The sequence below is a fragment of the Balaenoptera acutorostrata genome, chromosome 5 (genome assembly GCF_949987535.1).
Source record: "Balaenoptera acutorostrata chromosome 5, mBalAcu1.1, whole genome shotgun sequence".
NCBI classification, from domain to species: domain Eukaryota; kingdom Metazoa; phylum Chordata; class Mammalia; order Artiodactyla; family Balaenopteridae; genus Balaenoptera; species Balaenoptera acutorostrata.
The window spans coordinates 44,395,814-44,423,252 of NC_080068.1; the positions used below are offsets into that span (position 1 = coordinate 44,395,814).

The 27,439-nt window shown below is 44.1% G+C and overlaps 1 protein-coding gene across 1 annotated transcript in view; it reads left to right on the forward strand.

Annotated features, from left to right (window-relative positions):
* The window catches only part of SCD5 (stearoyl-CoA desaturase 5), a 155,669-nt gene that overhangs the window by 68,116 nt on the left and 60,114 nt on the right, over positions 1-27,439 (forward strand). Inside the window, exon 2 of the mRNA XM_057547376.1 lies at positions 15,330-15,460. Coding sequence (XP_057403359.1) covers positions 15,330-15,460 — 131 coding nt within the window. The remainder of the gene's footprint in view (positions 1-15,329; positions 15,461-27,439) is intronic.

A 27,439-nucleotide genomic window follows, 5' to 3' on the forward strand; every position in this document is an offset into this window, starting at 1 on the left:
AAATTTCTCCAGTTGTTCTCAAAATATCTTTTATAATTGATTTTTTTGAACCCAGATTCTATCAAGCTTATTGCATTGCATTTGACTGTTATTTGTTCTCTGTCTTTAGAACAGACTCTCACCTTTGACATTGACTTTTTGAAGAGACCAGGCCAGTTTTCTGTAGAACGTCCCACATTTTGAATTGTCTGATTGTTTGCTTTTCTCCCTTATTTTCTGGATACTTGGAGCTGGTATAAAAGCATATTGAGATTAAAGTTGAGCATTTTGGGCAACAATTCCTCAAGGGTGATGTGATGTGCTTCATATTTATCACATCAAAGGACACCCAATGTCAAGTTCTTCCACTATTCCTGATGCTAAATTTCATCTCTTGGTTAAGTGCCAGATTCCTCCTTTGTAAAATTTTATTTTCCCTTTTACAATTAGTAAGCAGTCTGGGGGATGATGCTTTGACATCTTGGGGATATCCTGCTTCCCAACAATCCTTTGACCTAATGAGTTTAGTATCTGTATTAGTTTGCTAGGGCTGCCATAACAAAGTACCACAGACTGGGTGGCTTAAGCAACAGAAATTTATTGTCTCACAGTTCTGGAGGCTAGAAGGCTGGAATCAAAATGTTGGCAGGGTTGGTTCCTCCTGAGGGTTCTGAGGGAAGGATCTGTTCCAGGCTTCTCTCCTTGGCTTGCAGGTGGTTGTCTCCCGGTGTCCCTTTACATCACCTTCCCTCTTTGTGTGCCTGTGTGTCTAAATTTCCTCTTCTTCTAAGGACCCAGTCATATTGGTTCAGGGCCCACTCTGTCCTACAGAGTCCATCTGTAAAGACCCTATCTCCATAAAAGGTCACATTCTGGGGGCACTTGGGGGTTAGGACTTCAACACATGAATTTTGGGGGGGGGACACAGTTCAACCCATAACAGCACCCATTGATTGTCTTGCCAGAATCCATTATTCATTTATTGGGGTGTTAGGTTGGGTTCTTTGGGAAACAGATTCTGAGAGGCAGATTCGTATACTAGTTTGTCAGCAACTGTGCTTGGTAACATCTGGAAGAAAAGGAGAGAAGCTACGCTGCAACGCTGGGGCCTCAGCCTGTGCTTCAGGCAGCTCCAGAACTAGATGGTCCTTCAGAGATGTTGCAAATGGTGGCAAAGGGCCAGGCCTTTGTACCCCTTTCTCAGCTAAGCATTGGTTGCAGGCTGCCCCCGGCGGGTGGGGGAGGGGTGGTTATAACCGTGGGCTGGGCAGCTTCGTTCCTTGGGAGAAGGAAGGCTCAGCTGAGAGCTGTTAGGTACCAGCAGTTCCAGTAGTTGGAGAAATGAGTGCCTGGGTCCTAGAGGGAGGGTTAGGGGTGTTGTTCCCACCACATAGCACACGGGGTAACCAGGGGTTGCAGAAGGCTGGTTTCCTCCCCACATCTACATTTGTTAGCTGGAACTCTTTCGAAAAGAAGCGCTTTCCCTCACCAACTGGGAATGAATTTTAGTTCTTTCTAAAAAGAGAGGGTTGGGCTTCCCTGGTGGCGCAGTGGTTGAGAATCTGTCTGCCAATGCAGGGGACACGGGTTCGAGCCCTGCTCTGGGAAGATCCCACATGCTGCGGAGCAACTGGACCCGTGAGCCACAACTGCTGAGCCTGCGCGTCTGGAGCTTGTGCTCCACAACAAGAGAGGCCGCAGTAGTGAGAGGCCCGCGCACCGCAATGAAGAGTGGCCCCCGCTCGCCGCAACTAGAGAAAGCCCTCGCACAGAAACGAAGATCCAACACAGCCATAAATTTAAAAATTAATTAATTAATTAATTAATTAATTAATTTAAAAAAAAAGACAGGGTAAATGCTTAAACCTTTCCCTTTTAATCACCAGTTTTCCAAGTCAGGAGTTGGTATAACTCAGCTATACTTAGCGAGTTATGATTTTTGCCATTGTGGGCCCCTTCCGCCATCAAAAAAATTAGAAATTATATCTTACACCTGTGTGGGTGCAAAGACAAATATTATCTAGGCTGGATTCATTATTATATATTTACTATTATATTTGTTTTCCTTCCAAAGAAAATGTATTGTGGGCTTATCAGTGCTATGTCTTCAGTGACTAATGGACAAAGCCCTGGTTCTGCTCCAGCTCAGGGGCTGGGCGGGTGATAAAGAAAGAGGGTTGATCCTAGTGCGTCCCTGGGTACCGGGTGAGTGGGGCGAGGTCGCAAGGGAAGGGCATTTAGCTCCGGTAAAACGTTACCACTCAGGAAAATGAGGTGGGCTGGTGTTGCCAGGTCTTTCCATCTTTCAGGAGAAGCTAGAAATAGAGACTTTAAATCTTGGAATCCTCTATTTTTAACTGTTGGATCAGTTTTTCAAAATATCTGTGGGCTGATGGTGGCCTGAGGGCTGCCAGTTTGGCTGTGAGGCTCTTGGGGGAGGGATGTTGACCGTTTCCATACTGGGTACCTTACAGACAGCAGGGCACACCGAAGGTGCTGCTACGTGCTTATCGAGGAAGGAATGGTGACAGTTTGCTAAGGCAACTCATAAAATTAGGTTGGATTTTTTGCTTCAAAACCTGTGAGGATCAGAAAATCAGGCCCTGGATTTTGCTGCAAAGAAAAAAAATCTGCCTTGGGCTATTCACAGCAACTTACAGAGACTTGGCAGGAATAAAAACGTGTGACGGAAGCCCTTGAAACCGGAGTTCGTGAACTAGGTCAGGCTGCCCCGATGATGTGGTCCCCAGTCAGAGAATCGAAGGGGATTTCTTGGTGTCTTGATAGAATGCTGTCTTATTAAAATTTTAACTCTTTTCTTCTATTTAAGACAGAAACATTAGTGTGGTAAAAACAACATTGGAAGGACTGTATTTTGTCAATTTTCCCTTTGGGGGCACCTCACTGCCAAACGTGTTTCGTCTCTGTCCTCGGCCTGCTCTGCTCCATGGGGGACGTTTGTTCCGAGCCCAGTGTGTTCACACGGAGCCCCGGGGAGGACCCTTCTCTGGTCAGAAGAGAGGGGGAGGAGGGGGAGGAGATCCTTGAGGAGGAACGAAGACAGAGAAAGCTGTGCCTCCCGGGATGTTTCCCCTCCACTTCACTTTAATTCCCAGCCCTTTAAAGGGCTCAGACATCAAAGCAATATTGGTGCCTTGGGCTTCTCCTGTCAAACTTTCCTCCAAGACACCCCTCCAGGGCTCAGCGCTCAGCCCTCTGAAGGCCTGGGTGACACATCTTCATGCTTCACTGCTGCTAACAGGCCTGCTGACTCCTGCCTAAATCTCTGGGCCAGGCTTCAACCATTGGCTGTCCTAATTCTATTAGGGAAATTGCTTGTTAGAAGAGAGAGAGAATGGTGACTCGTAAGTACCCAGATAATTCAGATGATAAGGGCAGAAATCCTTCTTTTTTCCACTTCCCCCAAAATGACCAGTTTGGGTGCTGTTTCTAAATTTCAGTCTTCCTTCAGGGAGACTGTCATTTTTGATATTGCAGTTTCCCATTTATGGTCAGAGACATTAATGAGCATATACAATATGAAGCATATCTATAACGATATGAAGTATATGAATTCCTCTCTCTCTCTCTCTCACACACACACACACACACATTTACTGCCCAAGAGAAAAATCACAACTGAATAATTAATGAAAAAGGAAATTCAGTTTGCCCATAGTGCAGTGCATTTTTTCTCTTTGTATTCAGTTATCTCTAATTCTGATTTTGATAGTTGTGTCTTGATCTTGATTGTGAGAGAGAGAGAGACAGAGAGGATGACGGGAGTTATCCTGTATCATGAACCGTGCTCCCTCTTCCCAAATTCACCTCCAAGAACCTGGGAGGGCTGACGATCAGGGTAAGGAAAAGAGTTGCTCTTGAGACCTGGGGCAGCCTTTCCTCTGAAGACCCTGCTTCCTGGTCTCCCAGCCTCAGTCTGAAAATCTTTGCCTAGTGATAAGAATAATGGTGTTCTCAGTAATGTTTATTAAGATATTACTATTTGCTAAAACCTTATATATATATTTTCATTCGTCTCACGATAACCTTTTGAGATAGTCTTTTGTTTGTGTGTGTGTTTCATAGATAAGAAAACTAAGACTAAGAAAGAGTAAGATGGTATTCCCCCCCCCCGCCCCCGCCGCCAGCTAGGAGAAGATAGGCAGGCAATTCACCTGTGAATTCATTGATTTACCTGTGTGCCTCCTCACTCCTCTGTGTAAGAAGCCAGTGCTCTCCTTGTGCTGTTCCAGCGAGCTCTGATTCCCACGCCTAAAAAATGATCACCCCCCCCAACCCCCTAGAAGCTTTGTGTCATTTGAGGGAGAGAAAGAGGTTTTGAACAAGGAAGTAAGAAGGCATCGAGGGAGCCGGAAGCCACACTGGAAAGATCCCAGTCTGAACTAGTTTATGCTCTGGAGTAGTTATCTCTCAGGGGCTTGCTTTGGTATAGTACTGAAGAAATATTGATAGATCATAAAATAATAAAATAACTTTGATTTTTGTTTGTTTGTTGCATTTTTAGTAAAATGTTAAATGATCAACAGCTCCAAATATAGCTTCTTCTCATATGTGTGGCCACTTTCATTAGATGCCAAATATTTTTAGAAGTGGGCTGGAAGCAGAACAGTGTTAGTCTTTGACATTTTCTTGAGAACAAGAAGAATAAACTCTTCTGCTTCCTTCCCCTAACCGTTCAGTTTGGTCAGCTTGTTTTACATACTTTCCTTCAGGAGGAAGGCTGTCAACACCATTCTGTAATGATTAAGAGCTCTTAAGGTTCTGTTTAACAAATTCTTATTCCTATCCAGGGACCTTTTTTTCTTTAATCAGACCTCTTCTCTCACCGAGGTGTGAAGGTGCTGCAATGCACAGATGGTCTTCAGCCATAGTTCTTTTATTTATTTATTTATTTTTATTTTTTAACGCCTTTATTGGAGTATAATTGCTTTACAATGGTGTGTTAGTTTCTGCTGTATAACAAAGTGAATCAGCTATACATATACATATATCCCCATATCCCCTCCCTCTTGCATCTCCCTCCCACCCTCCCTATCCCACCCCTCTAGGTGGTCACAAAGCACCGAGCTGATCTCCCTGTGCTATGCGGCTGCTTCCCACTAGCTATCTATTTTACATTTGGTAGTGTATATAAATTCATGCCACTCTCTCACTTCGTCTCACTTCCCCCTCCCCGTGTCCTCAAGTCCATTCTCTACATCTGCATCATTATTCCTATCCTGCCCCTAGGTTCTTCAGAACCATTTTTTTTTCTTAGATTTCTTAGATTCCATACATATGTGTTAGCATACGGTTTGTTTTTCTCTTACTGACTTACTTCACTCACTCTGTATGACAGTCTCTAGGTCGATCCACCTCACTACAAATAACTCAATTTCGTTTCTTTTTATGGCTGAGTAATATTCCATTGTATATATGTGCCACATCTTCTTTATCCATTCAGTCTGTCGATGGACATTTAGGTTGCTTCCAAGTCCTGGCTATTGTAAATAGAGCTGCAATGAACATTAGCCATAGTTCTTTTAGCATCTCAGTTCCTGTGTTTTTATATTACGGAATTGTTTTTGTGATGTTTTGAAGGCAGCCCTTTTCTCATCTTCTAAATTTAAAAATCTACCTGAAATAAACTTTTTCACTCTGTGCCTGAGAAAAGAAAGAAAGCAGGAAGGGAACGTAGGAAGAGCAAGCATAGGCTGTGGGTAGGGAGATGAGACTTCCATCCTGGGCTTCTGTCACTGAAAATCCTTTTGCTTGCATCACACGCCAAGAGGAGAAGCTAGGTTTCCTTGGTCCTAAATGAGTCTCTGCAGGAATTGGCCAGTGTCTTGCAACTCAAAGTGTGGTCCCTGGGATAGCAGCAGTGGCATTACCTGGGAGCTTGTAGGACATGTAGAGTCTCTGGCCCTACCCAGACCTACAGGATTAGTATCTGCAACTTAATAAAATCCCTAAGTGATTTATAGGCACATTAGTTTGAGAAGCACTGTTCTTGTCTATCGCTCCCATACTTGGCTGTATAACTGAATCACCTGGGGTTATCCCCTGCCTCATCAGTATAAGGTTCTAGAAGATGTGTATAGATTTTAAAGCTCCTCAAGTAATTCTGATGCAGCTAGCCCAGCCCCAGAAGGAGCCCATTGGTCCAGCCTATAGAGGCCAGCCTCCTAGGGCCCAGAGCAGCATGAGAAGGGAGAGTGTGTGTCTGCAGGGGCTCATGGAGACTATCTAGCACAAGTGATCATTTCAGCCCACTAGAATCCATCTTCCACAACACTTTCTGTCCTTCTAAATTTGATGATGTAACATTCTTTAGTGGTACCCTCTTGTCCTCAAGATCAAATATCTCTTTTTAGCATCACATATGTGCCTTTCTGGTCAGGCCTCTGCCTGGTTTTTGCATTTCATTTCACCCCAGACCCCCTCCCAGGAGTCAGAGCCAACCTCTGGGCAGTGCTCCTCCCGGGAGCCTTCACACCTCCATGCCTTTGCTCACACTGTCACCTCTACCTGGAATGCCAGTCCCTCCTTCAGGGACTCCTGTAGCACCTCTGCCTCTCCTTCATTGTGTTCATCACCCACATGATGATTTGCTTAACATCCATCTAGAGACTGCCCACAAGGAAAGGGACCACATCTGTCTTGTCTGGACCTGGAGAGGAGCAGTTTTGATTGGGGTGGGGATGAAAGAAGAAGGACAAAATCCTAATTGAATGGGCTTAAGAGAAAATGGGAAGTGAAGAACTGTAATCCACAATTAAGAGACAATCCATTCAATGACTTATGTGTAAGGGGGAGCAGAGAAGTGGAATAGGATCTAGACGGGGAAAGGGCGTCAAGAGAGTTTTGTTTTTTTTTTTTAGGGAAGGATTTTTTATTTATTTATTTTTATTTTATTTTTGGCTGTGTTGGGTCTTCGTTTCATGTGAGGGCTTTCTCTAGTTGCGGCGAGAGGGGCCACTCTTCATCGCGGTGCGCGGGCCTCTCACTATCGCGGCCTCTCCCGTTGCGGAGCACAGGCTCCAGACGCGCAGGCTCAGTAGCTGTGGCTCACGGGCCTAGTTGCTCCGCGGCATGTGGGATCTTCCCAGACCAGGGTTCGAACTCGTGTCCCCTGCATTGGCAGGCAGATTCTCAACCACTTCGCCAGCAGGGAAGCCCCAAGAGGGTTTTTTTAATTTTGTGTTTTGAAATGAGAAAAATAACAGCGTGGCTATAGGCCACGGGAATAATATGGAGGGAGGATATTGAGGATGCAGAGACAGGGGAAATGGCAGAGCAATTGAGTAGGATGGAGGGGATGCGATGCACAAGGAAGGGCCAGCCTTAAAGGGCACGTGGACTGGCCATCTGTAGGAATGGAGGAATGGCAGGGTGCACAGGCTTGGATGCTGGAGGGTGGGTAGAGGTGGTAGGACCTGAGGAGGTTCTGCTATTCTCAAACAGAAGCAAAGTTATCAGATGGGGAGGGGGAGGGAGATTTTGGGAGGTGAGGTGATTGGAGCAGGTATGAAATAAACATCTAGGAGAGAGGGAGAACATATGGACCAGGGGGAAGTAATATGATTTATGGGTAATACTAAAACCCAGTTGAGGTTAAAGGTTCATGAATTTTAAAGTGAAACCAATCAGCATGGTTGCATATTTTTCTCTAGCTAAGTTAGTTGCACAGGTACCAGCTGAGAATACGTGGAAGGACAGACATGATCCCTGCCCTCCTGGAGATTATGTTTTAGATGGGAAGATGGCATTAGATGAACAATTCCTCATTTCATTACAAAGTGATGATTGCCATGTTGGAAAACACAGAGGGCCAGAGAGCATCTAACAGGGATTCCTGGTCTAGCCTGAGTGCCTGAAGTGAGACCTGTGGATACAGAATGAGGTCCTGGAAAAGACCCGAATTCTTCCCTGCTTTTTTGTTTGAATTATAGATACTGCAGTGCAACAGCAGAGTGGTAACATGCTATGCTATAATTTTGTGGTTATTAGTGATCTGCTGTGACTTTCATTCTAATTGTCATATAGGCTGTAAATCAACCCGGAAGAGTAGGATTTGCCCAGGACTTCAGAACAGTCTAAGTGGACCTGACTGAAGGCAGGAAGGATGCTTGAGGAAAACAGGCAGTACCTGTAAAATGCATGAAATATATCTTTGCTCTCCTGTTCCGTTCCCTTTCCGTTGAATCTTCCTAGAAGATGCGGGCACTTCTGGAGTGGAGCACGTATCTTCCTGCAGCCCATGTGCAGCACAGGAGAAGGGGGCAGAGTGGAATGGGGTGGGGATTGCAAAGAGGGGCTGTTGGTTATTGCTACATATGATAGAATTACTAAGACAACATTGTAAGTCAACTCTACTTCAATTTTAAAAAAAAGATAGAATTTAGAAGGTTTTAACAGTAAAAAGAAACCTTTTGCTTCTAAGCCCACAGTTTTCAAGACCCTGAAAATGTTCTGATTTCGAGTGAAGTGTTGAAATAGCACCTAGGAGGAAATGGCCTCGGAATCTCGAACTTTGTAAACCCAAACCTTTAACGGGAAGACATAGGGTCTAACTGCAATCCTTTGTAACACCATCTCGTGAGAGGGCCTTGCCCTGTCGCTGCAGTCCCTTGTCAGTCCTTCTTTCTCACATCCGGTGGGTCAGCTAAACACTCAGACCCTCGACCAACAGCATCAGCAAACCTGCAGACTTGTTAGAGACAAAACTCGTGGGTCTCTCCCCAGACCTACTGAATCTCTGGGAGCAGGGCCCAGCATCTGCATTTTAACAAGGTCCCCTGGCACTTTAAAGTTCAGGGATCAATGACTTAAAATATTATTGCTCTTTCGTCCGAGTTCTTTGTTTTCAGCTTGTTTATGATATGATATGCTATGCTTTGCTAAGCTGTGATATATGATATGATATATGAGATGTGAGTTACTCCTACAGCTCCCCCATGAAACCAGAGAGGTGTGAGGAAGCAAGGCCAGTGAAGTCACACCAGATTTCAAGAAGAACGTTCCCAAGAAATCGGAGCAGGATTCTCTACGTCGGCACCATTGACTTGTTGGCAGTGGTACCTTTCGTTGTAGGCAGCATCTGGGCATTGCAGGGCGCTCAGCAGCACCCCTGGCCTCCACCCACTAGATGCCAGTAGCACCCTTCACGTTTTGGATTGTGACAGCTAATAATGTCTTGGAGACTTTGCTAAATGTCCCAGGAAGCGGAGCAGGCAAAATTGTCCACCCCCTTGAGAACCTCCGGCTTAGAGTAATGAAAAGTGTGGGAGTCTTCACAGGGGGTTAGCTGGGAAAGGGATAGTTTACCCTTGGGCATAACCAGGCATAACCAGGGCAAGAGCATATGCTAGTACTGCTTGTCAGGCCTGGCTAACATTTTATGTGCGTTACTTCTTTCGATCTTTACAACAAGCCCATAGGGCAGGTACTATGTCCCCCACTTTATGGATGAAAAAAACAAGGTTTAGAGATTAAGTCACACTGATAAGTGATATACCAGGGATTCAACCCCAGGTTCATCTTAACCGTTATGACATATGGCCCATCATTTACTTATATGTGTCTCTGTATCTCTGTGTGTATCTGTCTATCCATCTATGGCTCTGTCTGTCTTTCTCCATTTATCTACCAAATCTCAGAAGGACTGGAGAAGAGAAACAGTCATTTGTTGGCCAGAGCCCAAGTATGACTTTCAAAACACTGAAGCTGGCCGGAAAGGCAGATATCTAAGTGCGTTGTCTTCTCGCACACAGGCCCCACCCCACCCCCCATGTGGCCCTGTCCCCAGGAGCCTTGGCCCTCTGCGTCCTTCCTCCGCCTCGCCTCTTCCCTTCCCTCGGTGGAAGACAGGTCCGCGCATGCTTTGTGCTTCATGTCCTCTGGTCGGAGCCCCCCTGCACACCTGCCCGCCAGCCCGGGGCTTGGATATCAAAGACTCCTCTGTGGAGGGCCTGGCGAGCAGCTCTCACCATCAAAGGGAGCCGCCAGGAGAAGAGTGCAAACGGCCCGAGTTCACACAAAAGGGCAAGCGGGTCTCTCCTGATCTGGAGTTGCTTAGCATTTACGAAGCCCCGTGGGGGTCAGCTCTGGGGGCGCTGGAGGGAGCACAATACACTCTGGATCTGGGCTTCTCCATCTGTAAATTCAGGGGATGGGACCAGATGGTCTCTAAGGGAGGAGGTACCTTATAGGGCAGCGGTTTCTCAGGGCCGGTAGTGCATCAGAATCACCTGTGGAGAGAGATGCCCGCTCTGCCGGCCCGCATCTCTGATTCACTGGGCCCCATGGGCCTCGCGTCTGGTAAAGCTGCCGGATGACTGCAATGCGCAGCCAGGGCTGAGGACCACGGCACCAGGGGAGAGGGCTTGGGGCTGCCCTGAGCTGGCCTTTGGGCCCCGGCTCTGTCCTTGTGAGATCCCGAGGCGTTTACTTAATGGCTCTGGGCTTCAGTTTTGCCCATCTGTAAAATGGGGATTAGGAGATCTACCTCATAGGAATAAAACAATAAAATTAGATATATCGGTAAAGTGACGGTCCGTGGCAGGCATGCAGTGAGAGTAGGCTCCCTTCTCCAGCCTCCCTTCTGACACTGTTATGCATCGTGGTGCATTTTTCTTCTTTTAATTGGACTTTTACTGTGCACTGGTTTAAGAAATCATGGGAACCAACTTCTTTTTGCACTCTGTTCCCAAATACCGATCTTTTCATTTTATCACTCCCGTAATAGGGATTGCAATGATCTTATGTGTGCAAAGTATTTGAAGGTGAATGAAAGGAGGTTATTTTAAGAAGTATTATACACACTACTATATATAAAATAGAGAAACAGCAAAGACCTACTGTATAGCACAGCGAACTATATTCAGTAGCTTGTAATAATCTGTAATGAAAAAGAATCTAAAAAAGAATATGTATATATATTCATATATATATATATGAATCACTTTGCTGTACACCAGAAAGTAACACAACATTGTAAATTAACTATATGTCAATTAAAATATAAATAAATAAATAAAATGGTGATAATAACTGTCCCCATCTACCTCATAGGGTGGTTGTGAAGATTAAATAGGTTAATATATGTAAGCATGCCTGATGCAGAGCACATGCTTAATAAGTGTTACCTTATTATCTCAAAGGCCTCTAATTTGTGGAGGGAAAAAAAAGGAAGAAAAATATGAGAAAGGGAAGAGAGGGAAGAAAGAATTTGGAACCAACTCACCTATTTAAAGTGTGCAATTCATTGGTTTTTATTATATTCACAGGAGTGTGCAACTATCACCAAAATCAATTCCCGAACATTTTTATCACTCTTTACCCCCAAACCCTGCACCTGTTAGCAGTCACTCCCCACTTCTCCTCCTTGTCCCCAGCCCCATGCAATGTGAATCTACTTTCTGTTCCTGTAGATGGCAAACTGTTCTTAAACTGGGATTTAAACGGTGCCTTCCTTCCTTCGAGGGAAGTTTCCTACTTAAGTCTTGCATTAGTTACTTACAGCTGCAGAACAAATTACCCCGATATTTAGCAGTTTAAAACAACATGCATTCACTTTCTCATAGTTTTTGTGGAGCAGGGGTCCAGGTACAGCTAGGCTGGGTCTTCTGCTTCAGGATCTCTCATAAGGCAGCAATGTGTTGGCCAGGGCTGTGGTCTTAACTGAAGGCTCAGCTGGGGAAGGAACTACTCCCAAGCTCACTTACACCGTTGCTGGCAGGACTCGGTTCCTTGAGGACTGTTGAACTGAGAGCCTCATTTCCTCGCTGGCTGGTGGCTGTAGGAAACCCTGAGTTCCTTGCCACCTGGGCCTTCCCGACATGGCAGCTTACTTCACCAAGCCCAAGGGAAGAGAGAATCTGCTAGCAAAACAGAAATCATATCTTTTGTAACCTAATCATGGAACAGATATTCCCTCAATGTTACTATATTCTTTTGGTTAGAAGCAAGTTACTCAAGGGTAGGAGGCTACACAAGGCTGTGAATGCCAGGAGGTGGGGAGTGCTGGGGCCATTTTGGAGGCTGTGAACAAATGCCCTATCCTGCAACCTTCCCATGAGTTCTGTAGGCTACTCAATATCTTTTTTTTATATATATATATATATTTGTTTATTTATTTATTTATTTGGCTGCTCTGGGTCTTAGTTGCAGCCCATGGGATCTTCGTTGCGGCATGCAAACTCTTAGTTGCAGCATGTGGGATCTAGTTCCCTGACCAGGGATCAAACCTGGGCCCCCTGCATTGGAAGTGCAGAGTCTTAGCCGCTGGACCACCAGGGAGGTCCCTACTCAATATCTTTTTAATACATTTCTTTTTGGCTTCAGATAACCAGAATTGGGGACACTTATTTGCATACAGACCAACATGTTTGTCGCTTACTGTTCTGTAAATTTGTGATTCTGGTTTCTATTACTTTAGCACCTTTCTCTATGAGGTGTAAGTCACTTGGTAAAGTTATTGGCACTGCTTATTAATCTTTTTTTTCCCTGAAATCATCACTTCTGTTTCTGAGCACTTTAATACCTCAGAGCCAGCTAGCCAGCATTCATCAGAACTTGTTTGGATATTAATTTCCACAAACATCATAGAAGACAGGTTAAGAACCTCTCAAACTAGCCCTGTCAAAATAGGAAAACTGAGTCCTCTTAATGGAACAGCCCATAAAGCCTCACATCCAGCCCAGGGTTTTTGCAGTTTATCCTCATTTGGACTATGACCAAAAGGTTGCTTTCTTTCCTAGAGATTCTGCAGAATTTTAGTGTCAGAAATCCAGTGCAAACTGGCTTAAGCAAGAAAAGGGAATTTGTTGGCTCACATCACTAGGAGAAATACTGGGGAGGCCCACAGGATCAAAAGAAGAACTATAGAACTCCAGGGCCTGCAACCAGTGACTCAATGCAGGCAGTTATCCTTCTAGCTCTTGTGGAGCTAGCTCTGTCCATCATCTTCATGACTCACTTTCTGGGCCTCATTCTTTACTATTACAATCATGCATTGGTTTGTGACCTTTAGTCTTTAAGCCAGAAGAGAGAAAAGTTGGGTCAGGTGTTTATTTCCAGGACAAGGAAGATGGGGTATAATGCTAGGCCAGCCCTGGGTCACACAGCCACATTCCTGTTGCCAAAAGAAGGACCATGAAAAACCAATAGCCACTATTGCCCAGTACAGGCTCTGACTCGAGTCCATTGTCAGTGGCCCAGACATGCACAGACCAACCATGTAAATGACCCCTGAAATATCGGAGATCCTAAAAAGGACAAGACAATGCCATAGTCCGTGGTAAGGCCCTGTCTGGGAACCACGGATTGGAGGGATTCCATTTGGCCAATATATTTCATGGAGTCTGGGAATTCATCTTATTATACCCAAGGTCCAGTGTCTTAGTCCACTGTCAAGAAAAGGGTCACATTGAATTTATCCATTACAGATTTCACTTGTTCCTTAACTACATGACAGTTGGAAAAAAGTTATTGGGCAGAGCCATGAAGGCCAGGGATGACATGGAAAATAGCTGTCCATTTCATGGACTCATGACCAAGGTTAAATTACAATAACAAAAGAGGTCAGAGCTTTTTACTTACTGCTACTTTCTGTGATTTATGGGCAGATTGTTGTTTTTTTGTTTTTAACCTTTCAAAGAAGGAATGATTTGTCAAGTTCATGAAAACCACATGTACTCAGACTCATTAATCTTAGTACCAAGGGTGAGTCTAGTTTTTAAACCATATAAATATGGATTGAGGTCAAGATCATTCAGACTTGACTTTTGGAAGATGTAACAATGTGCTCCCTTTAAATATGTATATTGACACTGATGTTACCCTAGTAATTCTCCCAAAGAAGTCCTACGGAGGGCTCCCTGAGAACTTGGCCTGGGCACCATTCACAACTGCTCAGGGATGTACTCACAGCTGGTCACTTGGTCTTTGGCACTTCTTTATGGAGGGCCTTGTATGTGCTGAGTGCTAGAAGAAATTGTGTAGGATTGTGTGTAAGCCTGATCCTGCCTACATATAGCCTGGCTTAGGGCTCTCCCCTCAAGTAAGGAAGCAGCTCACATTTAGATTTAGATTGAGATCCAATATTAAAGGTGTAGGGTATAGAGAAGTGAAGATAAAACTAACCATTTACCTGGTTGATGTCTCCCTGAGACAAAGGACAGTATAGAGGGCAAGTACTCTGCTCTTGGTTCAGACAGACTTGGGTTTGGCTCTTAGCAAAGACACTCCCTAACCTTCTGACACCTGGAAATTAGTTAACTTCTTTAAACCTTTGTTTTCTCAACTGTAAGATGGTCCTAACAATAATACAAACCCTATAAGGGTTGTTTGATGTGTTTTAATAAGATAATCCAAGTAAGACATTTAGCGTTGTGTAGGAACATTGCTTTAAAAACACTAGAGTAGTTGTAATAATCTTAGGAGTCGTGAGTTTTTTGGTCCCTTGGGGTCTCCTTCCTACCGCGCACTCAACCTTTCCCAAGTGTCGTACAAAGAGCAAATCACTACCACCACCTAGGGACAGCATGGGGTCTCTGGGCAGAGGCTTTAGAACTAGGCTGACATGGGTATATATGCAGGATTTAACTCTCAGAGAGCCAGTTCCTCAACTGTAAAATGAGATGCTAATACATTTTATGAGGATTAGAGATAATATATTTAAATGTGTGACAGATAATAAGCTCCACTGTAGGTTGGCTCTAAAAAAATTCCCCCCTGGCCATCTTTACCAGCTCAGTCATAGTGATGGTATAAGCGAGGAGCTCTAGAAGACAAATCTCAGCTGTCCTTGATGTCAGTTTTAGCCTCATTCTTACTGGCCCTGAGCCAGACTTCATTGCTTTAAGTCTGGCCTGAGTTCCTTCAAACCAAGGAAGCCCTGAAAATGGGCACTGAAAATGGGCACTGCCGTTTAGAAGTACACTCTTCATAGAACTCATCCTGCCATGGGTGCCAATTAAGTAGTAAGATAGAGAGCTATCTCAGCTCCACCGAGAGTGGATGCGTAAGAATTACAAAGGCACGCTAATATGGTTGTGATTTTGTATCCAGACTGGCAAGAAATATTTACAAATAGAAGATTCCTTTGATATAGAAAAAATGACGTTCCAAGGTCAAAGTTTCTCGAGGAAAGTTCTCTGCACTTCCGCCTGTACGGGAAAGCTACAAATCAATAAAAAGCCTGCATTTCCCCAAGTTACTGATTCTTCACATTGCAGATTCTTCCCCTGATACCATTTCACACAGGTTCCTATTCAGGAGAGAAAACAGTTGGGGGCAGTTTGAAAGCACTGACATCTGCTGACATTGTCCCTGCTTGTGTCTTGCAGCCTACTTCTGCTTCCTCCTGACTGCTCTGGGTGTGACAGCTGGTGCCCATCGCTTGTGGAGCCACAGGTCCTACAAGGCCAAGCTGCCTCTGAGGATATTTCTGGCCGCTGCCAACTCCATGGCTTTCCAGGTGGGGATGGCGGGTCCTTGCTGCCGTAGGGACCTAGCACAGATGGCAGTGTGGGAGGAGGCATAGACGTGCTCCCAGTGGGGTGGACATCCCCCACGCCCATTCTAGGCCCAAGCACTCCCTGCCTGTGTCAACTTTTTATCCTTGTAGCTTTAGATACTATAAAATGTTCCTGGGGGGCTTTGAGCACCAAGGCATGCTAAACTACAGAGGAGGAAAGGAAATTCCTCCCTCCAGAGTCCATGCCCTAAACATGACCCGAAACCCTCAACATCTGTCTAGCTCTGATGAGGGCCAAGTTCTGTGCTGAGCATGCTATATGCATATCGCCTTTGATCCTCACAGTAACCCCACGAGCTAGGTGTTGTGCATGCCCCCATTTTACAGATGAGGAAACTAAGGCTTAATGAAGTTAAAGAACTTACCTAATTATCTGGCTAAAAAATGATACATCCAGATAGGCAAACACAGTTCTGACTCCAAAGCCACTGCTTCTACAACACGTATTCCTGAGGTCACCATTTAAGTTTGTGGTGAAAAGTCTATTATTCAATGTGGATTTGGAAGACTCAAGATTTAAGTCTTACTCTGATGGTTGCTAGCTGTGACTCACTCATCTCCAGTTTCTTCATCTGTAAAAATAAGAATATGACTTTACTTTCAGAGTTGTTATGAAATCATGATAAAAATGTAAATGGGGTCACAATTGTACCAGGATTGGGCCATATCCTTGAGGAGTGTGCCAGTCCTAGGCCATTTCCCACCACCTTGGGCACTTTCTGAGCTGCTGGAATTTTGGTTTGATCATGAATCTCTGTTTTCCCAATTCCTCATCTGATCCAGGCAGGGTGGGTGGGAACAATTTGTTTTCAAAATTTCTGCCAGTGTTATGAGGGCAGATGATTCAAGTCCTGTGTATTTTCACCCATTAGGAAGAAATGGCAATTCCCAAAACTGCTTTAGGGTCCAGGGAAACAGGCGACTCAAGAGCCTCTCTGTGACCCTCAGACGTGCAGTTCAGGTGGCCACCTCTGCAACAGGCCTCCCATCCCTACAAGACAGCCTGACCCTGAGCATTTGTCTAAGTTGCCCTGTGTCTAAGAATTCATTTCCCAATTTTAGGCTTCCCTCCTGTTTGAGCATTCATAAAGCAAAAAGGACCTAGCATGATACATCACTCGGGGATCACAGTTCATATTATGAATATCTACCGGCTAATTCAAGCACAGTTGAGAATAGGCACCAGAGTCCTAGGAAGAAGCTGTTTGCACAGAAGAGCAGCTGGCAGCTTCTCATTTTCATGTTCTTTTGCTGGCAATGGGAACTACGCTGCACTTTATTTGGACTTCAACAATCTTAGTTCAGTGTTGTGCTTTATTTATCATAACAATGGATTATGATAATGATCAGTTAGAAACTCATTAATTTAGGTCTTAGATGCTATTTAGGACTTAACTCAGTAATTTTCATTTATTTTGTTCAAGCAATTTATTATTTTACTACATGCTCATGTAGTTGTAAAGCATCTCTATTACCGGAATTTTTTCCAACATATATAACTTGAACTTGAGAGCCTAGACCTCTTTTCCAAATGAGTTGTTTATAACTCAATTATTTTTTTTTAATAATTACATTTTAATCTATTGAATTTATTTATTTATTTATTTATTTTTGGCTGTGTTGGGTCTTCGTTTTTCTGTGCGAGGGCTTTCTCTAGTTGTGGCAAGTGGGGGCCACTCTTCATCGCGGTGCGCGGGCCTCTCACTATCGCGGCCTCTCTTGTTGTGGAGCACAGGCTCCAGACGCGCAGGCTCAGTAGCTGTGGCTCACGGGCCTAGTTGCTCCGCGGCATGTGGGATCCTCCCAGACCAGGACTCGAACCCGTGTCTCCTGCATTAGCAGGCAGATTCTCAACCACTGAGCCACCAGGGAAGCCCATAACTCAATTTTTGAGAACCTAAGTTTCCTTTACAAAACATCACATAACAGAACATCACACTGTGATTTTAAATTTATTTTGTGGGGAAAGTATATTGTGGAGGAAAGTATCCAGGTCATTGAATAAATTCAGGCCATTTGCTGGATGTAGGCTTTTGTGCACATCTTTGTTCCTTCATCTGCAAAAGTTGGGGGGCAGGTAATAATATTTACCTCACATGGTTACTGGGAGGATGAAATAATGAGTAATACATGCCTAGCTTATAGTAGCACTCAGTGAATATTGTTCCCCTCTTCTTTATGAGATTTGGCACACCATCTCATTCCTTTCTGTATTTTTGTGCCTATCATATAGAAAATACTCAGTGATTGTTAAATGAATGAATAATTTTATAAAGTATTTTCATAAATCATCAAATTTGAACTAAGCATGCTTCCTCCAGGCCCACATTTGTAGTGGATTTTTTTTCATTAATTCAGCAAATATTTATTGAGCACCTACTATGTGGCAGGCACTGAACTAGGCATAGTGGGTACAATGATTTGCAAACACAGTCACAATCCTTGCCTTCATGGAGGCTTCCATCTAATGGGATATTAGATTTTCCACAGTTTCCCAGTGGAAATAGTGCTTTATGGGTCTGCAGTTTTATAACAATGTCACTTAGACCTAGATGAGAGGTATCTGTAAGATCAGCAAAGGGCCAGCTTCCATACAATGCCTGTGTCAGAGGGAAAGAATTCAGTCAATTCAGATCACTTAACCCTAGGAAGAGAACCGCCTGGGAAAGTAAAAAATGTGCTGTGATCTGCCAGTCTAGGGTACTGACCTACAACCCTGACTTAATGCAGAGTCATTGATTCAGGTTACCTTTGATATCCCCTTGGGTTTTTAAAGATAGTTTCAAAGGTTCTCTTCTGCTTTCTTCCATCAGAATGGTCATGCCTTTGGCCAAAATGGACCAAGTCATGCCATGATTCTCTCTGAGGATCAGCAGGGCTTTTGCTAGCTGCTGCAAACAAGATCTTTGTCATTAAGAGCAGTGGTCTTTTTGGCACCAGGAACTGCTTTGTGGAAGACAATTTTTCCACAGATGAGGGGGAGCGTGGATGGTTCAGGTGGTAATGCCAGCAATGGGGAGCCATGGGGAGCGGCAAATGAAGCTTCGCTCGCTCACCCGCTGCTCACCTCCTGCTGTGCGGCCTCGTTCCTAACGGGCTGGGGACAGGTAGCAGTGGTTGGGGACCCCTGATTAAGAGCAGTTTTAAAATTGTGACTGAAACATTTGAACTTCCCTTTTCTCTTTGTTCTGTAGAGGACGTATGTATGGCTCAGAGGGCAATAGTGGGAAAGGTGAGGTACTTTTAGTCTGAAAAGATGATGATGGGACAGGAATGCCAGATAAGGAGCTGTAATAATCCTCTGTCCCCTCCACACCCTTGAATTCAGCAAAGACCTCCTGAATTCCTCTCTTACCTGTTCTCCTTCCTTACCAGTAGGTTGCAAGTCAACCCGAAAGCTGCTTGCAGACTTCTTGTAATTTTCTCCTAGTCAAATATGGACCCAGATAAGGGATTCCTGCCATCCAGTGGTCTCCAAGAGTTCAGTTTTCACAAAGTAGCCAGGACTTTGGATTTGCGCTGTCATGTTCATGCACACACCCCTGCTGGCTGCAGCTGGGTCTCTTGTGAAGTCAGTCCAACCAAAAGCACCTGTAGATGCTTAGGTCCCCTCCCTTGCTGTCCACATTTACTCATCAGATCCTAGTAAAGATGCATTGGATTTCAAGCTGTAAGGGAGCTAAAGAAATTTAGTCTAAGTTCCCTTTGTTTTACAGAAAGATAAAGAGAGGCCCAAAGAATGTCAGTGACTTGTCAAAAGTCACACAGCTAGTTAGTGGATAGACCAGACCGAAACCTAAGTCTCCTGACCACCACCGCCCCCCCGCCCCACGCATCTTTTGGCTTACCCATGGATGTTCTTATGTGATGCCCAACCGTGTGATTTGTAGACAACTTTTAATTTGGTCTTCTTCTTTATCCACCCCGACAGTCCCTGTCTTTAACTGGTATATTTAGACCATTCACATTTAAAGTGATTATTGATATAGGTGAATTAATATCTACCATGTTTCTGTTTGCTATTCATTGCCCTTGTTCTTTGTTTCTTTTTTTTTGTCTTTCACTCTTTTTCTGTCTTCCCTGGTTTTATTTGAGCATTTTATATGTTTCTATTTTCTTTCCTCTCTTGACATGTCAATTATAATTCTTTTCAAATTCTTTTTAGTCGTTGCTCTAGAGTTTGCAAAATACATTTAGAACTAGTCCAAGTCCACTCTCAAATGACACTGTACCACTTCATGGTACTGCACTAGTATTCCCACTTCCTCTTTCCTGTCCCTTATGACATTGCTGTCATTCATTTCACATATCCATAAGCTATAATCACCAAATTCATATTTGCTATTATTATCTCAAGCCAACTGTTATCTATTAGATCAATTAAGAATAAGAAACTTGAAGATTTTATTTTACCTTCATTTATTCATTCTCTAACACTCTTCTTTCTTTATGTAAATCTAAGTTTCCAATCTATGCTATTTTCCTTCTCTCTAAAGAATTTCTATCATTTCTTACCAGGCAGGTCTACTGGTGACAAATTTCCTCAATTTTTGTTTGTCTAAGAAAGTCTTTATTTCTTCTTCACTTTTGAAGAATAACTTTGCTGAGTACAGAATTCAAGGATGTGTGTTTTTCTTTCAACATTTCAAATAATTTACTCCACTTTCTTCTTGCTTGTATGTTTCTTAAGAGAAATCTGGTGTAATTCTTATCCTCACTCCTGTATAGGTAAGGTGTTTTTTTCTCCCTTTGGTTTCTTTCAAGATTTTCTTTTTGTCTTCAGGTTGAATATGATATGCCTAAGTATAGATTTTTTATGATTTATCCTGCTTGGTACTCTCTGACTTTCCTGGATCTGTGGTTTGGTGTCTGTCATTAATTTTAGAAACATTTCTTTCAGCTGTTATTATTTCAAATATTTCTACTGTTTTTTCCTCCTTCCCTCTTGCCCACTCTCCTTTTCTCTCTCTCTCCCTCCCTCCTTCTTTCTTTCCTTCCTTCCATCCTTCTTTCCTTCTCCTTTTGGTATTCCCATTACACACAACTTATACCTTTTATAATTGTCCTACTGTTCCTAGATATTCTGTTCCATCTTTTCTCTTCAAATTTCAGTTTGGGAAGTTGCTATTGACAGCAATTTAGTCTTCAATTCAGTGATTCTTTCCTTAGCCATGTCCAGTCTAGTGATGAGCCCATCAAAAACATTGTCCATTTGTTACAGTTTTTCTGACTTCTAGCAGTTTCTTCTCATTCTTTCTTAGAGTTTCCATCACTCTGCTTATATTACCCATCTGTTCTGGCATGTTGTCCACTTTTTCTATTTAGAGCCCTTAGCATACCAATCATAATTGTTTTATTTATTTATTTTTAAAATTTATTTATTTTTGGCTGCGTTGGGTCTTCGTTGTTGTGCGTGGGCTTTCTCTAGTTGCGGCAAGCGGGGGCTGCTCTTTGTTGTGGTGGATGGGCTTCTCACTGCGGTGGTTTCTCTTGTTGCGGAGCATGGGCTCTAGGTGCATGGGCTTCAGTAGTTTTGGCACGTTGGCTCTGTAGTTGTGGCTTGCGGGCTGTAGAGCACAGGCTCATTAGTTGTGGTGCACGGGCTTAGTTGCTCCATGGCATGTGGGATCTTCCAGACCAGGGCTTGAACCCATGTCCCCTGCATTGGCAGGCAGATTCTTAACCACTGTGCCACCAGGGAAGTCCCCCATAATTGTTTTAAATTACCAGTCGGATAACTCCAACATCTCTCTCATATCTGAGTCTGGTTCTGATGCTTGCTTTTTCTTTTGAGATGGTATTTTTTTGCCTTTTGGCATACTTTGTAAGTTTTTGTTCAAAGCTGGACATGATGTACTGGGTAACAGGAACTGAGGAAACAAGGCTTTAGTGTGAGGTTTTATGCTTATCTGGCTAGAAATTAGGCTGTGTTACCTTGTGCTATAGCTGTGGTGGTTTCCTCTAGTGGCCTTGTTTTTGTCCTTCCTTCGCTGTCTCTGGGCTTTCCTAGAGACTTCTTCTTAAACAGGAGTTAAGGCTTTCAGTTCTTTCAGTCAAATTCCCTGTTATTGTACAGGAGCCCTATCGACATGGAGGTGAAGGGGAGCATCCTCAGTCCTCTGACTACGTCTCAGTCTTTTGTTGAGCTGGAACTGAGTATTTCCCTCCTCCCAGGTGAGTCAGGCTTTGGTAAAACCCCAGTTGATTAAGCTCTGGTAAAATCATTTCTCTTGATGACAGATCTTGCTAAGGGGAACAGAGAGATCTGCCTTGAATTGCAAAATGGTTACTTTTCTCCCCCTCCTGCTGGAAGAGCAAGGGGATTTTTGTCAGTTGATCATAGTGAGAACCTGGTAGGAATCCTGGAGGTAAAATTCATGCAAGTGTCGGGGCACCTGGACTGCCCCCTAGGAGCTTTTAACTCTCAAGCTTGTCCACGCTAAACCTCCAGCAATTCATCAGTTACACCTTAAAGTATTCCTACCCATCCTGGTGCCAGCTGCAGACTTTTCCTCTTGCACCTCTGCTCCTGCTAGACCGTGATTCTCCGTAACTGCCTGTCCGTCTCTCTAGTTTTTGGTGCAGCAGTTTGCCCCATGACCTCAATTCTCTGATAGATCTAAGAAGACTTGTTGATTTTCAGTTTACTTGGCTTTTTTCTCTTGTTGCAAGGATGGAAGTAAATACTTCCAAGCTCTTTACGTGTCAGACCGGGAAGTGGAAGTTACAGTGTGATTCATAAATATGTCAAGTGAAACACAGGGTCATGGGCCATGAACTTTGGCAGGTATATAACAACAAAACAGCAACAATTATTGAGCACTAACTACATACCAGCACTTCATTATGTATTTCAGTGATCTGACAATACCCGTACAAAGTAGATACTGTTATTTTCCTCATTTGATAGATGAAAGAAAGAGGCTACATAACCTGTCCAAGGACATACAGATTTAAGACTAAGACATATAGAAGGGGGATGCACGTGCAGGCAGCTTGACTCCAGAGGCCACACTCTCACTGCAATGCCCTAATGCCTGTCCCAGGATCAAAGTGTCTATTTGTCCTTTCATTTGGTAAATACATGCATTAAGCATCATTCCCAGCACTGGAGAAAAAGACAGACAAGGTCCTTATCCTCATTAATGTGTATATTCCAGTGGGAGAGAGAGCAAATAAATAAGCAAATGAATAAACAAGCTTATTCAGAGAGAGAGAAGAAGATGAATTATTTAAACACAGTGATAAAGAATGCCAGGGAGGACGGCTTCTTTAGAGAGGATGATCAGGGAAGATGTCGTCGCTGAGGAGGGGACATTAGAGCTGAGACCTAAGGTAAGGAACAGGTATGGGAAGAGCATTCCAGACAGAAGGAGGAGCCGAAAGTGGGAACAAGTATGGTGCGTTCAAGGAGGAGCAAGATGGCCCGTGTGGCTGGTCCAAGTGAGTGCGGGAGAAGATGGTCATAGGAAAGGCTCAAGAGGGGGGCAGGGCCACACCAGTGCAGGGCTCTGTCAGGCATAGCAAGCAGTTTGGATATTATTTTAAAAGCCCTGGAAAGGAGCTGCAAGATTTTAGGCAGGGGAGCGACATGCCTCATGCATTTCAATGGCAAAAGTGAGCCTCAGACCACCGTCATGAGACCTGGGAGATGTTGTACCAGATTCAGAATGGTGGACCCACCCCCAAGGCTGGGTCTCCATGGGGACAGCCTGTCGAGGAGGGAGACTGCATGTTGAGGCAGTGCCCTCGAGGACGACTCAGGGTGTTAGCAGCAGCGTGGAGTGGCTGTTGGTTAGAAGGAGAAAAAAACATGCCGCGGACTCAAGAATCCTGAAGCTTGCATGTCACCCCGTGCAGGTCTGACTCTCAGGGCAGAGATCCCGTTTCAGGGTGTGCCGTCTTCCCTAACAACCACCCTGGGCTTCAGATGTACAGCCCTTCTTCCGCATGGCAGAAACAGGTTCACCTTCCTCTGTCAAGATGGGTGGATGTGGTTGGTTTCCTCCTGCTGTGTCAACAGGCAGCGGCAGAAGTGGTCCTGACCCTGATGCCCCGAGAAGTCTTCCTGGTGTGGTTTTGGAAGATGACTTGCACACCTGCCTCACATCATCTCCTTCCACAGCATCTTGCCCTCCTGGGCACCTTTGGAGTCAAGTAGAAAGGACAAATAGCTTGGCTGTCTCTGAGCTCTGGTGATATATGGATTCATCAAAGCGTTGTTGTATACATGCTGTTTTGAGACTCCATCAGTATCGCGGGATACTCTGACAGACGACGGGGTGGAGGTGGGAAGCAGGAGAGAGAAGAAACTCTCCCGGGGCTGCTGCATGAGGCCCAGCATTTTCCCTCTGTGCCTGCCTGGTAGGATTAACCACACTTCCTACCAATAAAAATGTCCCTTTTCAAGTAGAGATTAAGATGGCTCCACCCCCCTGAGATGCTTCACCTCCTTCTTTGTTGTGGGTCTAGGTCAGTGGAAGCAGGTGACATGAGTGAAACCACCTCAAGGGAATGAAAAGGTGATAGCTTGGGGTGTCCTGAGAAGAGAGAGCAATTCTGTAGATGGGCGTGCCAACCAGTAGGGCTAGTCCGTCTCTCATGTTGCCCTCCCCAAATATAGCAGAGACTCTTTATACAAATCTTGCCCTCTTTGTAGTACAACGCATGCATTCCTTGATTAAATTTAATCAAGGCGATTAAATTTTGTAAACAAAAAATGATATACTTTAAAGGCATACAGAGAGTTTTTATTGAAAGAAATACTTGGTAAATAAAGTCGAGGGTATTTTTGCCAACAAATAGCTACCGGATTTTTACATGTTAATTTGGCTCCACACCTATATTGGATGAAAGATACTCTTATTTAAGATGAATTTCACCTGCAGTTCTGTCAATTTGGAATCTATTCTGAACCATATTTTCAAGCTAAATGTTTCATTCTGCCTTCTTTTCACACAGAAGATGTTGAGTAGCACACAGGCAGGGCATCCCCTTACCCGTGTTCTTCCCCTACTCCCCCCCAGCCCCCTAAATCCCCACTCCCTCGCCAATCTCTCCTGGAACCACAAAAGGTTGGAGCTGAGGGACCTTAGAAACTAAGTCTAATCCCTTTTCTAACAACTAAAAAAACTAAGGGCCAAATATCTGTGAATATTTTTGTTTGTTTATTTTTCCACACTGTCTCCAGAAATGCTTATGGGAATTGAAGGAGACCGTGTCACAATGCAATTCCTTGACAAGCTACTTCTTCCTGTACCTGCCACCAAGTATTTGGGCTGAGCTAGCATGTTGTCACTGCTTATTCTTCATTCCACTGCTATCCTGCTAGACACTCACTCTTATGTTGCTGCTTTCTAGGTTTCCCAACCCACTGATTATTTTGCATTTTGGATGATTTCTCTCCCAGCTGCCTTCATTTGCATTTTTCCTAAATCAAATCTCATTGTGATAATTTCTATTCATATTTCTAACCTCTTTAGATCCATTTGTGTTATTTCTCTGTCCTCAATGATGTCTGCAGCACCTCCTAACTTGGCACCAACCAAAAATGTTATTAAATGTGTACGCCTTGTTCCCAGTCATTAATGAAGGTGCTAAATAAAGCTAGATCTAACAGATCCATTGGGGCCTTCCATTAGCTGCCTCCCCCCACCCCATCCCCATAGATATTGAGCTGTTTTTCATCTTTGGTTCTTGTTTATTAAGGTTCAAGCTTTTCATTAAGGTTCAAGCTTTTCAATCATCCTGTCCTAGTTCCTACTAGCACCAACCAGAGCTCTTGTCACACAAATGTTTCAAGGATGCTGTTTTACATGCTTTATTAAGCTCCAAAGGTACGAGCGCTATAGAGGTCAATTGAATCAACAATTTTAATTAACGGTAAAATTTATAGTTTCATATGCCAGAGGAAATTTTTAGCCTTGCTTTTAAAAACTCTTCTAGAAGAGTTTGATGACACATTTCAAATGTGTTTGAAGACACATTTGATTATCTTTCTCTCTCCTATTTATTCTCTCCTATTTATTCTTCTATAGCTTTTGGTGTAAATCTGCTGGTTAATTCTCTTTGAATTTAAAGGTGCATAAACCATTATGTGCTTGTGAGGAACACAAGTGATATATATGAAATGGTCCTTGTCATGAGGAGCTTATGATTGGGTAGAGCAGGCTAGACCTAAGTATAATGAGGAGAGGCTCTAACCAGACAACGTGGGGTTAAATTGCTTGAAAGCTTCATACTGACTCTTAGGGCTGCAAAAATAGGAATGTGAATTAGGATGTTAAGATAAAGCCTAATGCAGAAGGGAAGTTTTGAGCTGAAAACTCAAAAGGTAAAAAGGATTTGCATAGGCAATGAAGAAGTGGGGGAACATAGGGAAACATCTGAGCTAAGGTAGAGAGAGAGGAATGATCGTGACATACTGTGTGGGGTCTCGGAGCAGTAGAAAATCGGTCTGATTGAAGAAAGAATCTGACTGGTGTAACGTCAGTCTGCAAATCCAGTTGGCTGTATGGCATCTCTCACTGGATGTCTCTTAGGCATCTCAAAATCAATGTGCCCAAAATTAAAGTTGTGACTCTACCCTCTCTCCCCAAACTACTTCTCTCCTAGTTTTCCCACCAGGAATCTGGGAGTCATCCATGATTTCTCTAGTCCCCTAATCATCCCTCATCCAATCTTTTAGCCAAGCTCTTCAAGTTCTACTGCTCAGTTCTATCTTGAATCTGAATAATTCTCATTTCTGCCACTCTCTAGTCCAAGCCATGACTGTTTCTTGCCTGGACTACTACAGAAACCCCAGCACTTGCCCCTCTCCATACCGCAGCTGGAGAGAACTTACTGAAAATTAAACCACTCTCTAGCAAGAAAAGAAAATCTTTCAGTGGCTGAGCATTGCCTTTGGAATGAAATCCAACCTTGTGATCATGGCATAGAAGCCCTGGTGTGATCAGGTTTTATACACCAGTGCTCTTTTTCCACCCCACGTGGGTGTACTTCAATACAATTGTAATACTAACCATTTGAGTTGGCTTCAGATCCACAAAGAAAAGCCCCAGTCCTCCACATGGATGCCCGTGCTTCAGATCCAGCCACGAGCAGGGGTCTCCAGGCCCCCCGTATCTACAGACTCAGGGCTTCCCACAATTCCCTCATGTTCAGTAATTCGCTGGAACAACTCACAGAACTGAAGAAAGTGCTATACTTACTATTACAGTTTTATTATAAAGGATACAAATCAGGACCAACCAAATGGAAGAGACACACAGTGGGAGGTCTGGGAGGATCCCTCATCCAGAGTTTTCTCGCCTCTCCCCGTGGAGTCAGCTCACCTCACCTTCCCTGCCCATCAGTGGGTTCATCAGCCAGGAAGCTCCTCTGAGCCTCAGTGTCCAGAGCTTTTACTAGAGTTTTATTAGAAAGGCGTGATTGATTAAATCACTGGCCATGTGACTGAGCTCAATCTCCAGTCCCTTTCCCCTACCAAAGGGCCAACCCTCTAATCACATGCTTGGTCTTTCTGGTGACCAGCCCCAATCCTGAAGCTATCCAGGGGTCCCTACTGAGTCACCTCATTAGCATAATGATGTCACTCCTGTCACTCAGGAAATTCCAACAGTTTTTGAATCTCTGTACCAGGAACCACTGGGGACAAAGACCAGGTATATCTTTATTTCACCACAAAACCTCCCAGACCTCATCTTGCACCACTCTTGCCCTCCATGCACAGACATGCTGGTCTTCTCTTAGCCCCTGGACTGTGCCATGTCCTTCCCTCTCCCTGAGACAATTCCCTTCTCCCTCTCTCACTCCCACCCAACTCCTGCATCCTAAGATTACCTGATCAGAAAGTCCTCGCCAATCTCAATGTCGCCCTTGTATCTCCCCATACTTATTTGCTCATAGCACCTGATTTTA